Below are 17,773 nucleotides of genomic sequence, written 5' to 3' on the forward strand. Positions count from 1 at the left end.
GAAATATTCCTGACTCTGAGTGTTGTATGACAATTCACTCCAGCACCTGCAAAAGATAAAGCCATAAGGGTGAAATAGAAGAGTTTTATTAAAATCAGACTTTCTGACTTAAATGTATTTGAAATCATCAACGAAAAATGAACGAAATGCATAACCTGCCTCCATCAGACTAGAGGGGCTTGTAAGGCTAAAACTTGCCACCAAGATATACATATTGTCACTGACAAAGGATCCTTTCATGAAACGCCGAGACCCCGCGCTAACGTACAAATATTTTTCCCCGTGAGCAGTTTGAAACAGAATATTTTTCTCCAACGGTAAAGAGGTGGCCCTCCAAACCACAACAGACAAACTCAAACACGCCAATATATTTATGTACATTAGATGAACATTGACCTTCGGAGGTAAAATTCTTCATACACAATATCCCATACATCCATACTGTATGTATACTGAGTCAAAAAAGAAACTTCACAAACTGTAATGTTTAAAAATAATGAATATTTTTTTCTCTGATGATACATCTATGTATCCGAAATGGGATCCCTATCTTTCGAGTCTAGAAAAACTTTAGCTAAACCCACTCGATCCCATCCATTCGTCGTGCAAATAACGTTAGTGCTAAATCAGGTTTTACACGTGCAGTCGATCACGTGATCTTTGCATCGAAGTTTTCTTCATTTGCACGTCTTTGCATTGGCCTCAAGAACTGACACTTTTAAACCACAGTTCTAACGGTACTTTAAATGCCATGATTGTCAAATGTGCAACGTGAACGTGCCGTTGCCATGTTGCAAGCGGGAAGATCTGTTATTGACGTCGCAAGAACAATGGGATGCAGCCGTCGTACTGTATGACTTGCGAGGTCGTCTACAACAAACTGGCACCACTTTTGATCGCCCAAGGTCGGGTCGTCACGGGCAGAAGACCGTGAAATCGTCCTACGTCACCTACGTGACAGATTTCTGCCGGCTACACGAACCAGGGCTGACATGTTCAGAGGTCGACTGTCCTCACAGACAATTCGAAATAGGTTGCCTGCTGCCAATCTCCATTCGATTTTTTATTCTTTCGACTTGACATTCTGTATACCCATGTTTTGGAACGGCGGTGTAGGCTAATGGAACTGATTGTGGCACTGTCAGTGTATCCAGTACATCACACAGATCTCAGCAATCCAATAATAACAATTTAACCATCTTATCATCTCTTTTGTTTTGTTTTTGTTTGTTTTTTTGTTTGTTTTTTGTTGTTTTTTTGTTTTTTGGGGTTTTTTTTGGGGGGGGGTGGGGTGTATAGTGCAATGAAGAAAGAAAAGTATGTGAGGTTTCTTTTTGACTTTTTGACTATATTCATACACCAATCATATTGATGACGCGTGGACTGTTCTGCAGTAACCCATGCTTGTCGTAAGAGGCGACTAACGGGACCGGGTGCTCGCAGACTTCGTTGATGCATGTCATCGGTTCCCATTTGCGTAGATTGATTCGTATGTCACAGGATTGTCTGGTCCAGACTATTCAAAAAGTAGGGAGTATTCAACAAAGAGATGTGGGCTACTGGCATTTTACATATCTGGATTTGCATAAGAGGTTCAATGTCAGATGACCATAAATTTTGTTAGATGCTTGCTTCTAATCAAACGTCAAGTGTCAGCTTGGTTCATTCAAGCCCATCCTCCCTTCAGCCCAGGGCCAAGTTCTTTGAGAGTCTTTGATGGTTGTCTCGTTGTGACCCGTGATATTGAGTTCAGTTTATGCAACGCAATACAGCTCTCTGTGTACTTTGTGATGTCAAAGTCATGATGTATATTCTTCACACATATACTGCTATAACACGTATAATTACTGAGGAATATATTTCACAGCACTCCAAACCTTATACGCGCATTGTGATTGCTCAGTCGTCATTTTCACGCGTGATATTGATGGGATACAGATCTTGCAGATGAGGGGCGGTGGGGTCGCCTAGTGGTTAAAGCGTTCGCTCGTCACGTCGAAGGCCCGGGTTCGATTCCACACATGGGTAAATTGTGTGAAGCCCATTTGGTTATTTGTATCCCATTGTGAGCATCGCAAACCTGAAACGCACATTCTGATTGGTTTGTCGTATTTTCGAGGATGCTATATCAATCGACAGATGACGGATCTTCTTACAAATGAATGCTGCAAGAGTTGACGAATTCTTGTGTGTGTGATTGTTTGTAAACACTCGGACCTTCCTGCATAATCTATAAGAAAGGTCGGCCAGTGTGCACAATAGGATTTATAAAGTGCTTCAGCATCTCCGATAAGCTGGGGGGGTGGGGGGGGGGGTACTGGATCCTTTCCGGAACAGATCGTGATTTTCGAGAGGGTGACTATTGTATCTAGAACATGTGCCATGGGGTTTTGCCTGTGACCAACACTGTTCCATGTGTCATGGGGTTTTGTCTGTGACCAACACTGTTCCTTTGTTGAGGATTCTGACAGTTTCTTGAATTTTGTGGTTATGTGTCCTGCCAGTCCAAACGATTCGTTTCTGCCGTTTTTCTCTTGAGCGTGCAAGCTTACATTATCATAAGTATGAAACGCATCCATACTTACTTATCCATATATTCAAAGAGGTGAACAGAGTCACCGTCATAAGAATTGTGATGGTGATCAAATCATCTGTATGTAAACAAACAATATCTTCTTATGTATATGATTACAATATGGCTTTAGAAAACATTCAAAATAAAAGTAGTGGGTGAGTTTACTTGTACGACGCTTTTAGCAATATTGCAACAATGTCTCGACGAGGGACACCGTTAATAGACCTCACACACTGTACACATGTAGGGAATCGAACCCGGGTCTTCAGCTACCCAACCGCCCCACATATAGGAAGTATAAAGTTGATAAGTTATTCTTTGTTCTTACAGGCTGAGGTCTGTGCATAGATAACTGAACTTATGTTATATTCTATAAAACAAGATGCCCACTGCTGTTACTGTTTAAACAATATTTGTTTTACAATTTATATCTGATGACATAATATTACATATTCAGAAAAAATACTAGCTTTCCATCTTCACACGAACGACTATCTGAAACAAAAAGATATGCCCTTTATCATAATTATCAGGTCAAAGTTTTAAATACATTGTAGTTCAGAAGATTGCCGAGCATGTCCATGGACGTACCGTCTAAATTCGGTACGAAATGGACAGAGAAGGCGACACATGTGTCTTACATACTCCAATATACCAAGAGTTGTTACAGGTTAGAAAGATTTGTGGTTTGCCGAAGACATTGTTTTACTTTTAACGGGGGCAGAAATTTCATGCTGATGTCATTGGTTGCGATGTCTGGTTACCAATTTCAGCCAAGCTGTGTGATGCCATTCTAGTTAAGGAGTATATAGTCAAGGAGATATTGCTTGATATCATATCCAAGAGACATCTCTTGTAGACGCCTGGGACTTTTTTCGGGTGCAGGCTAAAACGTCACCACAGCAAAACGGCACCTGGCGAAAACGTCACCGTTTGGACAGAACGGAACCTTCCCTTGGCGAAAACGGCTACAAATGTTCTTTTTTTTCATAAGAAACTAAGAAGTTTCTTAAATCGAAAGCTAAGATTTTGAAAAGTTTGTAGTGAAATTTGTTATCTTTAGTTAAAAAACAAATACATCAATACTTTCAGATGCTGCAGCTGCTACTGTGGCAATGGCAATTTGTCATTCTGACCTCTCTTGTTTCCCTAAAAGTGTTGACAGGTGGTCGAAGCGCCCGTACACTTCACCTTTGCGGAAACGGAACTCTTTCACGCGAGAGACACTAAAATAGACCAAATCAAAATGGCTGACACTACACTAATCTTGGTCGGGATCGGTGTTTTGTTGCTTTGTTTGTTGATCACTGTCTTCTTACTGCTGGTGTATTCTGGCCTGTTCAGGACAGTGGAAGTTGGAGCAGGGCGTCCACCCATTGCCGATGTCGTCATAGCTTACAAGTTCTTCAGGGGGCCTTACAAAGAGACGGGCCCCCATTTCACGGAGCTGGCCAAACTCGCTCCGGACAACAAATGTCTCGGGATCTTTTATGATGACCCCAATACAGTAAGGATGTATTCTGGAAATATTTTGTTAGCTATATTTTCTACAGTTTCAGCACGTCTGTGGGTGGCATTTGCATGTTACAGAACTTAAAGATAGCGGATTGAGGTCTGTAAAACTGCGCAGTAGGTGTTGCATTGATCTAATCAATAATGCATTATGTCTATGGTGTTTACATCTGTTGCGTCATTGAATTATTGATGGTGAATGTCGAAAAATACCTCAGCCTGGCAGATTATGTTTTGTTAAGATTCTCTTGTGTGTATGTGACCCATGTATACTCGCAAATATTGCACGTTCTTGAACTAGGCTCAATGATTATTACCCGGTCTTTAGGGAGACATCACCTGTGTCATGTCACACGCCACATAAACAGAAGGTATCTGAATAATCATAATGACATTACTGAGTAGTATGGCATAGATATCTACATACTATAGCTACATGAACCCATGGTTATGTGAAATTACCACTGCTGTCATGTGCATGCTAGTTTGAATTTAATTTTCCATGTGATATTGCTGTAACTTGTTATAGGAAATATGCTGAGGGAAACGAATAAGGGATACTTCATGGCTGTGTTTGTTTGTTTATTCTCAGATTTCATCTGATGAGTGCTATTCAAAGCTGATGATGCATGATTTATGGTAGTCATATCTTGTGTTGTATACCGACACGAAGCATCTGAGGTGGTGATTTTAACTGTTTATCAAATTTCACAGATGTTAAATTTTCAGTTTTTGCTCTATATCAAAATACATACTAAAGGAAGAAGGTTTCCATCAATCATCTCTGGGAACAAACTTCTAATTTAAAACTTCAGTATTTGTCTCAGAAATGTAAAACCAGTCACTGTTGTTGAGTACTGGGCCCCGTTTCACAAAACTCTCTTAAGCCTAAAATGTCGTAAGTTTTCTCGTAGCATTTGCACCTCCAATGTTACAGTATGCCAGGTACAAGAGCTACGAGAAAAGTTACGAGATCTTAGACTTATGAGAGTTTTGTGAAACATGCCCCTGGACCTGAATTGAGAAGTTAATGGGGCTCACAGATCTTTCTGTATTGCTTAAGGAAGATTTGAACAAATCATGAGCTATAGTGCAGGATGCATTTTGCACATTCAAGCATATCAGATAAGATGAGACACTATTATCATGATTATCGGTCCACTGTTTGAGTAATATTAACCAACTCACTTCACTTTCTCCATTTGGACTTCAAATTAAACATATATTGGAGCTAGGGATATTCATGAAGCTACTGAAATTGAGTGAAAATAACAGTGCAGTAACAAATTTTGCAACATTCCCACATGTAACATCAGTTGTGTTTGAGCATACACGTTTTCAATAAAGTAAATATTTTTTTAGCCCTTGCCAAGATTGGAACTCACTTTCCAAATGGCACTATGTATTCATAGCCTTTGACCAGGAAAGCCGTTCCAATGTACACTCATCAGAAGAGTACTCAAAGTATGTGATCGACACAAGTTGTCAGACTTCCATTTTCTCACAGTGACCAAACACCCAAGCAATGATCACATTTTCTCATAATTCATATTAACTGAACTACTGTTTAAGTGTTTGAAACATTTGGCGATGGAACATATCTTCGAAGCTGTCAGGGTCTGAAAATGTGTTTAATTCTTAGAAAACTCACTTCACTTACTGAAAAGTCATGAATGAATATTTCCTGAAGAGTACAGGAAGTTTATGTTCATGATATTGATATATTAGCATGTTTAGTCATCAGTTTAAAGTAGCAAGAGGGTACCACTGGATGTGAAATTTGCAAATACAATGTTGCACAGTTTCTAAATAAGACAACAGAGAACCACATTATGCTTATCTGCTAAAGCAATCTGAATAGGGCATTCTGAAAAATTATGCCAAGACCAGGTCAATTTTATGTCATATTTTACGGATTTTTGTCTTCAGGAAACCTAAAGACAGGATGGGAGAAAATAAAATAAAATAAAATAAAAAATCACCAGTCAAAGTAACATTCCTTCTAAATTCTAAAAGTATTTAACTTTCAGCAATTTGTTAAGTTTATATGGGGTAACAAATCCTAATCTGAAATAAATGTTTGTGTAAGTTTACATTTTTGCCGAACAAAACATTAGAATTGTATTTTTTTTTTATCAGGGAAAATTAATATATATTTTTTCCTAATCTTGAAAAAATATGACCGGTGGATCTGTCAAACATAAAACAAAATTGGTTTGTTAAGCAACACTAAATATTATGATCATTATAGTACTCATGCTCCCCATCACTACGCACCATTATCTATTGCCACGAAGATTATAAATAGCAACACTGTTGACAGCAGCTGGCATATCAAGGAGTATGAACAATCGTTATAGCTACTCAGGTGACACGTGTAAAAGAAATGAATCGATATCAGTCAGCTGTGAAGTTCAGTGAGTGCCCAACACATGAACTGTCATTATCGTTGTACCAATGCATTTTGTAACATCCAGGGGCAATAAACAAATACAAATGTAGAAGCTTGATGACCAAGCAGAAGGAATAATGTCATTTTGTGTTCATTGTTTCTTTAGCGACTGTTGGTTATTGCTTTAGCCATTAGTCCAAGTTGATTGTAGTAACGTTTTGTCACTCAAGTTCAACTAACAATACCCCATATGGTAACAGTAAGATGCACTATAAATATGTTATATAAGATCTGAATTATGGCCTTTAGACTGAAAGGGTTCTGGCCTATGGCACATATGCTACATAAATTTATGAGGAGGAAAAGAATTATCTTCATCATGTACATAGTTTGAACTTAAGGATGGACCTGGGCCCACTTTGCATAGAAGGATATTAGCACTATAACCATTTTAATGCTTTGTTATGGTGTGAAATTTAGAGACTTATAGTTGGTCAATCTTTTAACATGTGAAACAAGATTCCACACTATATTGCAGCCATTTGAGCATTGGGAGAACAGCCCAATAAGCTTGTGACATTGGTTGTAGGTTAAAGAAAGTCATGTTTCATTTTCTTTCTGTTATAAATCTGAAAAAGAGAATGGCACTCAAAATGAATTCAGGTAAACATTCATACACATTCCAGGGAGAATTTGTAGGGACTCTTGAATGGCATTTAGAAGCGATCTAATTTTTAATGGACATTTGATGGTATGTTTGTGTCCATAAAGAAGTTGTCATCTATAAATTCTTGCCTTTTGATATTTTCTTTTGTTTATTGATTGATTTTGAGTACATAATTAGAGATGTTCAGAATGTCTTTGTCATTTTTTTTATTGTCCCAAATCACAACACAGAATGGGAGACTATGTATTCAACAGCGTCTGTTTATCCATATGTGTGTACATCCTGTTTCTTGTTAATGTGATATGTTATGAACTGTTGTACCCAATGTCTTCAAATTTAGTGACTGCCTACATTTAGGGATTATACAGACACCAGTCGATTTAGGTGACCTTGACGGTATTTTCAATGTCACCAGGAGTCTTTGACCACTTTTTAAACTCTTGCTAGCGTGATATCTGATGAACTGTTGTAAGAAATGTCTTCAAATTTGGTGACAACCTACTTTGGGGAATTAGGAAGACACCAATCGATTTGGGTGACCTCGATCTTATTGTCAATGTGACCATGACACTTTGTCCACTTTTCAAAGTTATGTTACTACAGTATCTCATAATAGATTGAAACCAATGTCTTGAATTTTGTCAACAGCCTACATTGGGATTATCCACACATCAGTCATTTCATGCATCTTGTGTGTGAGCAGAAAGTCAAAAGTCGTGAATATGTTATGAATATTTCATTCTTCTTTAGCGGTGAGGGACAGTGCCATATTAGTGGCAAACACTTGATATATCTTTAACTCATTGAAACAACTGTACGCTTCTTTGAGAGTCACAATTGTCAATTTGCCTGCAAAGCTGCAATATCATGTCTGGAGAGGCATTCCTCAGGTATATGTAAATTATCATTTGGTTGTGAGTCTTTGTTTCTAGGTTTGTCTACTCTATACTTTGACATTGAGGAATAAACTATACCTGACATTGTTGTGTGTTGCAGGTGGCACCCAGAAAACTCCGCTTTGTCGTTGCCTCCATTCTGGCAGAAGGAGGAGCTCCCATTAGTGAGGAGATGAGAAAGAAGTTTACTGACGAGGGCTACAAGATTCACAACCTGCCATTTGTTACCAATGTTGTGAAGACTAGCTTCCCTTACATCAGCCTTCTGTCCATCTTCATTGCTATGTCCAAGGTGTATCCCAGGGTTGCTGAGTATGTGCAGGTACACTAATACTCACAATATTTCAGAATATGCTATTAAGTATGCTAATGCCAGTCCTTCTGTTTATTATAGCTGTGAAGATCCAGGGTAGAACTGATGTTCACCAACGCATGCTTTTCGTAAGAGGTGACGAACTGGATTAGGTGGTCAGACTTGCTCACATGGTTGATACATGTCATCCTAACCAAGTTGCGTAGATTGTTGCTAATGATGCGCGTGCTGTTGACCACTGGATTGTCTGATCCAGACTTGATTATTTACAGACCACCACCATTTAGCTGGAATACTGTTGAGTGCAGGGTTAACCAACAAAACAAACAACCAATGTATTCAGGACAAGACAAATCCAATCTTTGTCTTAGTGTGCAATGTGTTTTCCAATTCAAATGGCTCTTGAGGAGCAATAATCAGTTCATATACATTTATTATATTTGTTATCTGATCACTAATAATTCCAGGCCTAGAATTAATTTGAAATGTAAACCCACTTGTAATTTGTAGTTATTAGGGGAACATGGTTTCTGAAATAACATGAGAGAAGGATGGCTATTGGTTAACCCAGTGCTTAAGGCATTTACTCATCACACCTAAGACCTGGGAATTATCCTCCATAGTATGCTAAATTCTGTCACTACCGCAGCCGTTCAGTCATTCCAAAGAAGCCAAAGTTTAAAAACATTCCTATTTATACCTTTTCATATAAAGTACTCAAGAATAGCCAGTTTCTGTAGAAGAGAATGATGTCATCTGGTTGTGACGTCATAGTAACTAACATCATGTATGAAGCATATTGTTGTCATGTATGTAGCAGTATCTTCTGGAAGATATCCTTTGATAGCAGGATATAACAGTTTTTGCTAACAAAGAAGACGTCTGTGACTGTGACAAAAATCCAGTCTTGATCCCATTGATCTGCTTGTTGGGGTAGCCAAGTGGTTAAAGTGTCCCTATCACACCGAGGACCCAGCTTCAGCCCCACACTCACTGACTCACTCATTCACTCACTCCTAGTTAAGATTTTCATCAATCTAGTTGATTATATTACTTCAGAAACAGTGATCCAAAAACCATTTTGCTATTTCAGGAACACAAACTGTGTGCCCATCCATGTTTGGAGATTTATGATGGGAAGGACATCCACTTCATGGCTCCCTTGGCTAAACAGGATGAGTTCTATGTGTCTGAATACAACCAACCCAGTCCTGAGGATGATGCCTCGGAACTAGAAGACCCAAGTCTAGCTGAAAGTCTCCCAGATGACAGCATCTCCTACAGTGAACCTTCTTTCAGCGAAATTAGCCAAAGTCTGTCCACAGATCTAACTGTCAGCACTGAAGATAAGGAAGGGGAGGTAATCAAAATGGCTGCCGTGCAAGCTGGTGCAGGAGAGGCCAAAAATTTAGCCGACTCTGGGTTTTCCTCTGATGCAGTTCCCTCCCCTCTTTCAGGCTCTCTTCAGGTGGAGGACCCTGCTGACACAGGGTCAGAGGGCAGCTCAGGGTCACCATTTGAAGATATAAAAGGTGAAACTGAAGAACTAATTAAAGAAATGAACCAACAAGCGGAGAGTAAGGAATAGTTGCTGATTTTTTTGCTGAGCTTAACAAGCAGAACATGACCGTGTAAAGATTAATCCTACTAAGGTGTCCATCTTTTACTTGTATGGGTGCACTCTGTGATTGACGCGTGCTCTGTCGACGTGTAATACTATTATCCAATGGTGCATAACAACTAGCTTACTGGTGAAAATGTATGGTGCATTTATTAAACATATCGTGATAGATTTGGCTATTGATAACCTGGCCTTGGTAGTGTAGTACGTGGGCTGTGTTTGTAGAAATATTTTTATATTGTGAAGATTGTGTATTTATTATGACAGATATTGAAATGTTTTCAAGTATGAATCCTACAGGTAAATATGAAAGGGAATTTTGATGACTAAGGGTAATTTATTAATATCGGTCCTCAGTAAGTGACCTGATCCAGAGGTGACTTAGTGGATTGGGTGTCAGTGATGTTGCTGGTAAGTCGTTTTGACCTGACTATGGATCAATTCTGTCCATATTAATATCAGCTGCAGCTTTTTACCTCAACTCACAAACATAGAGTTCCTCATAGCACCTCATTATTAATTTTAAGGCTCTCTTGCAGTCAAGACATGGGTTCTGTGAAGCAACGGTGTAGAGAACTGTATGTTTCGTTAATTTCCTTGGAGCCTAGAATCATTGATCAGTGATGCGTGCGACTAGCCAGAAAGTCACAATCAGTATTTAGCAGAGTCATAGATGAGTTGTAGGTACAGTGAATAATATTGTGGATTTTTTCTAGCATCCATTCTCTACATTTATGCGTACTGGACACACATTTACATGTCAGGTAAAACACTGCATTGTATAGTCCAGACTATTATTTATAGGCCACTGTCTTACATACGTAGCTAAAATATTGTTGAATACGACAGGGTAGAAAGTGTGTATGTTAACCTCCTCATTGGATAAACAGCTTATTTGTACAGTTACTTCTTAAGAGCAATTATATCAGGTGATGTCATACATGACACAAATGTCGAAGCATTGATCTCAGTGTACGATATACGCTAAGTTTATACAAAAGATAGCAATAATGATATGTCAAACCTGGTCACTAAAAAGATAATCGTGAATATATACAAGTGTACTAGTCAAATTCTGTTGATCATGTTGGTGGTAGCTTTGTTTTTGTCAGAGCCACACCAGTCAAGGAGTCAGGTTTGTCTGGCTCTTTGTCCATACAGTTCAAAACCAAGGAAGGATAAGGACTCTCTGTGGCCCCCACGATCTGCAGAATAGAAGAAAGAACCACTAAGATTTTAGAAATGGATGTGTCAGATATGATCATATGAATAAGAACAACACAACACAACACTTATCCATGTTGTCTTCTGATTGTACCCCCAAAGCTAAGTTTATTTTAGAGGACATTTAATGCGGGCATCAACTCTCTGTCTTAAGACTAAGAATAGGGTAGTATAGAGCCAAAAGCATTTTCTCTCTGTGCCAAAGGCTTGGATTCAGTTGCCTATATGGGTTAAATTTGTAACATTATTCAAAGCAGGTAACACATTAGTGCACTTTCTGCCTTATGTGTACAAATTGAGCCAATTATTCAACCAAAGTCAAAGACTAAAGAGTTGACTTGAAATTTTAGTCTGGCATCCATAACACGATTCACACGTAATACCTCTTAAGATTAAGAATCCGGAAATGTTAATATGTTGGAAGGGATGAAGCAATTCATTCTCTCTGTTCAGGATGTCGATCAAGGGACCAAATCTTGTGTCATTGTTTTGATATCAAGTGAATGTAAGGTGGTAGATGTGAAACGGTATACAGGGTATTAGAAGAACTGTGGTATTTTGCCTTTGGTTCGGCATACCATAATAAAGTTTTTTTAAATTCAATAAAGTCGATCTTTGTATCATCATTCTATTGACCAATTTATCAAACCTTTTCTGAAATGTCTTGAAATCCAATCATCATCTCAAATTCTGTGCATGCCTGTAAGTTTGGCTCTTGTCGGTTTCTGCATCATGATCATATCTCATATGCTGAACGGAAGGCCTTTTACCACAATATGTAACGTGCCATGGTTAGAACGTACCGCTTCACACTATAAGGTATTAGTACCCCGATGTACTGTTGATGCAGAAATGTATCATTGAATTAAATTTTATTGAAACAGTCTCATGAAGGCTAAAGCTTGCTTATACAGCTGACTGCTGGCAAGTCAGTATTTTGTGTATCCAAGGATTTGTTTTCTGTTGCTGTTTATTGCACAGTCATCATGACCAAAACATTGTATAAATTGTCTCCCTCTTTTGAGCTGACTAATTTCAATATACACACATGTATATATATTTACATATATTTCTTAAGGCTTTTATACTTCAAGTTAAAATCTATCAAATAAGGAAAATAATGATTGGTTGTTATCTCACTTCCAAGATATGCATCAGCAGAAAGCCAATAGAAATCATTTATATAACTTGTTGTAACGGTTTGTAGTGGTTGCTTGTGAAGAGAGGCCAGAACAGTTTGTTTACATGTACAGATTTTCTATACACAGATCATTTTGTACATCTCTGAGGCTTACCTTTCAGTCAACATGCTGGACGCTGTGGATCAGAACTCTTGATTTTAGCTTACTCAAATTCCCATTGCCCCATTTCATAAAGTTCTCATAAGCCCAAGATTTCATGACTTTTCTTGTAGCATACCTCGTATACTGTAACATAAGATACGAAAGCTACTGGAAAGGTTACAAGATCATAGGCTTACAAGAGCTGTGTGAAACAGGACCCATCCCTTGAATTCAACTATTTTCTATGTTGAGTCTCTCAAATAGACCAATCAGAATTTGAACTGCTACCACCTTGTTACTATGGCGATATTAATGATGTGGAGGTGAGTCCACTGATAACAATCACAGTATAGAGTTTCCAAGACATTCTCCTAAAATTTACACACAGAAAAAAGTCCTCAATAACATAGGTATACATAATAGGGCTTTAAATAATATCTAATAAATGTACTTACGTTTATGGCATTTATTTGTGTATATCAATACACACTGTAAATATTTAGATATATTGTCAACATTTATATTATTTAATGGGCTCGTTAATAAATGGATAATTTTGTAAATACAATTTTAACATTTTCACTAACATTAGCAAATGGATACTAGAAGGTTCAGTCATTTGAATTTATGTCCTACTAAGAGTCAAATAAATTTATCAGTTTTTTGTAAAGTCAATACATGAGGTAAAATGAAATGTAGAATTTTACATAAAGTGTCACAAGTGATGTATTTTAAAGTAACACAATTTCTCATTAAAAAAATTCACATTATTGGTTCACAAAAGCAAGAATTTCCTTTTTTACATGGAACAAGATGAGACCTGTGAGGATCCTGGTTCGAATTGATCTTAAGTCACCCATGCTCGTTGTTAGAGGCGACTAACATGATCCGGTGGTCAGGCTTTCTTACTTGGTTGACACATGTCATCACACCCCATTTACGTAGATCGATGCTCATGGGGTTGATCACTGGATTGTCTGACCCAAACTCGATTGTTTACAGTCCGCCACCATATAGCTGGAATATTGCTGAGTCAGATCTAAAACTAAACATACACACTCGTTGGTATAAGATGAATGTATCAAGTAACAGTGAAAATACATTTTCACTAACTGCACGGAAAAGGTCACTAACCACTCCAAAGTATTTTGGATGTCAGATCCTAAAAACAAAGTTTTATTCTGTACATATTGTGTTGAGGATGTCACTTATGAAATTCTGTTTCATTCAAGATGATTTACGCTTGATTATTATGGTTGTTCCTGCCTAAACGTGGGTCATGAAACAACAATACAAACATTCACTTGATAATTCCACAACATCGAAGCTTTGATAACAACCTTCCTTTTCCCATGAGATTATTCTGATTAGAAACATTTTATAACAGTTCTCTTCTTTGTTACTTATTTTTTGCCACTTCTTTGCCTTTTACACATAATGAAGTTTGTTTAGTCATAATATTGAGACTGGTCACTCTCTGGCTTTCACCTTCTACCCAAAGCAAAAGTTACCCATCCATGATCCCTGAGGTCAGTGTACCTTGTCCTTCATGTTCAAGTAGTTAATGGTGTATTGTCCATATTTTTAAAAAAAAAATTGAGAAAATATTTAAATATTCAATCTTCAGTGAAAATGACAATCTTGGTGTTCAGTTTTTCAATTTTGGTAGAAATGTATGGAAAATAAATTCTAATACTTGTTGCCCATAGATGAATATTTGTAAGATCATTTGGTAGATATATCATGTGCTTCAGCACCTGTCTCCACTTTCACGGCAGTGTTTTTACCAGCTTTGTTCGAGTATAACTGTTATATAGCTTCCTCTTACATCATTTCATTTATCAGGAAATATACTGTTTTTTATCTATTATGTAAACATCTGCAAATATTTCATATTTTTAGTTTTCTTTGTGTTCAGTTTGACGCATGTTGTCGCAATAATGTAGCAAGATTTCAAACTTTGGTTTGCTTTTTCATTTTACTTCGGTAATAGATAGGTTCACGTTATCCTTTTGAAAGTGACGAAGTTTGCTAAAAGTCTTTTCATGTGTTTGGCTTTTTGTAAACTGCATTTAACTGCGGTAACACTTGGCGGTTGTGTTTTTTCTCATTATTCCTAATAGACTGGTTTGATTAGGCAGTGTCCCTCCTATTGAAGTTGTCTTGGTTGTGCGTAGCTTACCTAAATATATACTGAAAGAAACAAACGAAGGAACAGGAAAATTCTAATGTTCCTTGAACATTTTCCAGTTTTCAGCATCAGCTTTGAATTGTGAGAGGAAGTCCGAGACAAAATAAAGGAACACTGCCATAAGGTGGTGCTTCCGTATTCGTTTCCCTCAGTATAATAGTTTTTTTATCTTCATTGAAATACACGCCTACAGTAAGTATGTTGTTAGTAATACACAATGATATTTAGAAAGTTTACGAATGCCACATGTTATGTTTAGGATTACACTTTCTCAGTGAAGAACTTTGCTCGTCTTGCCAAAGGCGCGGGTTCTATTCACCACGTGTAGAAAGTAATGAGCCTGTTTCTGGTGTCCTTCGTCGTCATATTCCTGAATATTGCAAAAGGTGGCACAAAACTAATCTTACTTATTCACCGAGTAAGTCCATATGTCCACAGTGGCTGAGTGGGTTAGACTGCTGATTGTTTGTGCCTGCAATTAGGTGCTTGGCATAGAGAGTTTGGCTCAAACTACAGATGGGACTCAACCCCTCAAAAATACTTGATACGTTCTTTACTGAGAAAGTGTAATCCATAATATATCATATATGCCAAGCATTCATCGTTTTATCACCTTTTGACAAGTTGGAATTGCAGTGTGAGATATTTTGTCCAGTACTCCATAAAAAGTGGTGGTTAATATTTACAAGATCAACACAGGTTTTGGGACAGCGGTGAATGTGTTTGCTTGTCACCTAAAGACTTGGGATCACTTCCAAATGACTACAGTCCATCTTGGTGACCTTAGCTAGAAATAGAATAAGATCATACTCATCACAAACACATCATGCAGATGTTGTACAGGCGAAGTAAGGCTGGTATTTATCAATATTACAAAGTGTCCTTGAAAGGCAGATTGAAAAGAAATAATTATTTTGATCAGATTATTTTTAATTATGGTTTAAAAGCCTTGTTGTCGTATGTTTAATGATAGTTAATCATTGTATTCAGTGACAAAAACTAAGTGCAAAAGCCATTTCCTCTATTTTTGTAAGTTGTGAGTAGAAGTCACCTCTACAAGACTGCAAGATCAGTATGGATTATATTAGTATGGGAAATGTTCAGATTTGATATTTGTTGGACACTTGAGGCAAACAGTAGTGATGGCTGTCCTGTCTGAAGTGGTATACTGATTACCTCCCATGAGAACAAATTCCTCATATCAGCATATCAGATGGAAAAACAGTTTCTGTTATGAGCGTATTAGAGATCTTTAGTGACAACTGTTTCACATTTTCTCTGGTATGTCTTTGATCTGGTAAGCTTGGTAAAATATGTTTATTTGACACAAAAACTAAAAATTGTTGTTTGAGTCTGTAGTAACTACTCATGCTTGCGATGTTGAATAATATACTCTAGAACATTCCATCTCTAGAATGTCTTACCACTGTATGTGTTGTATGTATTGTATAGTATGACCTCAGCCTAGCATCACCTGTTTGTGTTAAAAGATCTTATATTCTTGTAACATACAGATAGTTTATTCAGTGTTCAAGGGCCATAGGCCAAAGCACCTTCACAGACATGTTGCACAGTAATGTGTTGTTTACAGCATCAGAATTTAGCTTTGGAAGATACAATTTAATATTAATACTAGTAGCTATATATTGTTTAAAGATCAAGAATTTATATTACACTCATAGCAATGTGTTAAAGTTTTACAAAATTCATATGACACTTATAACTGTGTTAAAGTGTCAAAACTAAACATTGTTTAGTATTTTATATATTACTCTCCCAACAGAGCAAAATAAAATCAAGTAAAGTACGTCTTTCCGAAGAATTCAATGAGTGTGATGACTTTCAGCTTTCCGTGAGTCAAGCGATGTCTGATACTGTTGTCTGAGGAATTAGCATTGTGATGTCATAACCACTTTGGCATCACACATTGTTGTTGCACAATATGAAGTAACAATGTAGACATATTAATCATCTTCAGATAGTGAGTAACATATACTTATAATTTCAATTCAAGCATTTTCTATTTTACTTCTCTTCAGCATTTAATAGTGTCAGTTATGTGTATGACATTTGTGTTCACTGTGATTCTTGTAAATACTTCCTTGTGTCAAGAACTTGAACGATGTTTGCTGTTTATGTACACACTGTGTTTTTTATATAGATCTTACTTCAGTAGCTACGTGCACCGTGTATATACTTTCAATGAAATTATATCAGATTCTGTTGATGTATGGACAAGTACTTGAATATAGCAAGTTTGTCTTTGTTGTATCTGATCACTCTTTAGGTAACCACCATTTTTCCATATCTGGGGCAGAATCATACAAGTGCAACATTTGCTGTGTTTTGTAAATGTTTATGACAAACTACTTATGCCTTTATGTTGTTGGTGAGGCAGTAAGTTACTGCTGGGGATGAGCTAGTAAACTTGTTTGATGTAAAGGAGAAATGAGCTTTACTTACTAACCTTTCTAATGTAAATCTGGTTATATATAGTGGATGTGTTTTTTTGAGTCTGTCACAATCTGATGAACTCTTCTTGTGGCCATATTTGCCAAGAATAGATGAACGATGGAAGCATAGGAAATAGTTTTCAGAGATAACTGTAAGGGTTTGTCATATCTGCCTACAACTTGCTGCTGTATGGTTTATCTACATAAGGAGTGATCCTGATTATTTAACAATGAATTGGCATGTTGTAACTTGATAAGCCTGATTCTGTCGGGACCATGTTCAACAATCATATGCATGCAGTGTGCAATAAGGTCATTGACCTGATGACTATAAGCTTTGTTCAAATCTGTTGACTGAGCAAGGAAGATAACAGCATTACGCCATTAACACTCTCTAGAGATCAATGGTGTTAGTCAGCTTTTTTTTGTGATAGATTCCTTGCTGGTTTGGGGGTACTTCAAGATTATGTTATTTGTTGCTTGTTCTCATGTTCAGATCATGCTGGTGGATGCCTGTCCCAGGGATCCTAAGCTGAAAGTCAGGGCCCTTATTCTCTCTCATGTTCAGATAATGCTGGTGGATGCCTGCCCCAGGGATCCCAAGCTAAATGTCAGGGCCCTTATTCTCATGTTCAGATCATGCTGG

At 37.5% G+C, this 17,773-nt stretch overlaps 1 protein-coding gene across 2 annotated transcripts; it reads left to right on the forward strand.

The window, feature by feature from the left end:
• Positions 1-3,799: 3,799 nt before the first annotated feature.
• On the forward strand, positions 3,800-12,309 carry LOC137296275 (testis-expressed protein 264 homolog). 2 transcript variants are annotated; one of them, XR_010957636.1, is made up of 4 exons: positions 3,800-4,082; positions 8,143-8,364; positions 9,449-11,346; positions 11,501-12,309. XR_010957636.1 is itself a non-coding variant. In XM_067828028.1 (3 exons), exons 1-3 carry the CDS (start codon positions 3,822-3,824, stop codon positions 9,941-9,943), a joined length of 978 nt encoding a protein of 325 aa, XP_067684129.1. In that variant the 5' UTR covers positions 3,800-3,821; the 3' UTR covers positions 9,944-12,309. The 2 variants fall into 2 exon arrangements, 1 of the variants encoding a protein (XP_067684129.1); XM_067828028.1 differs by having other exon boundaries at positions 9,449-12,309.
• Positions 12,310-17,773: the final 5,464 nt, after the last annotated feature.

This window comes from Haliotis asinina, chromosome 9 (assembly GCF_037392515.1).
Source record: "Haliotis asinina isolate JCU_RB_2024 chromosome 9, JCU_Hal_asi_v2, whole genome shotgun sequence".
NCBI lineage: Eukaryota > Metazoa > Mollusca > Gastropoda > Lepetellida > Haliotidae > Haliotis > Haliotis asinina.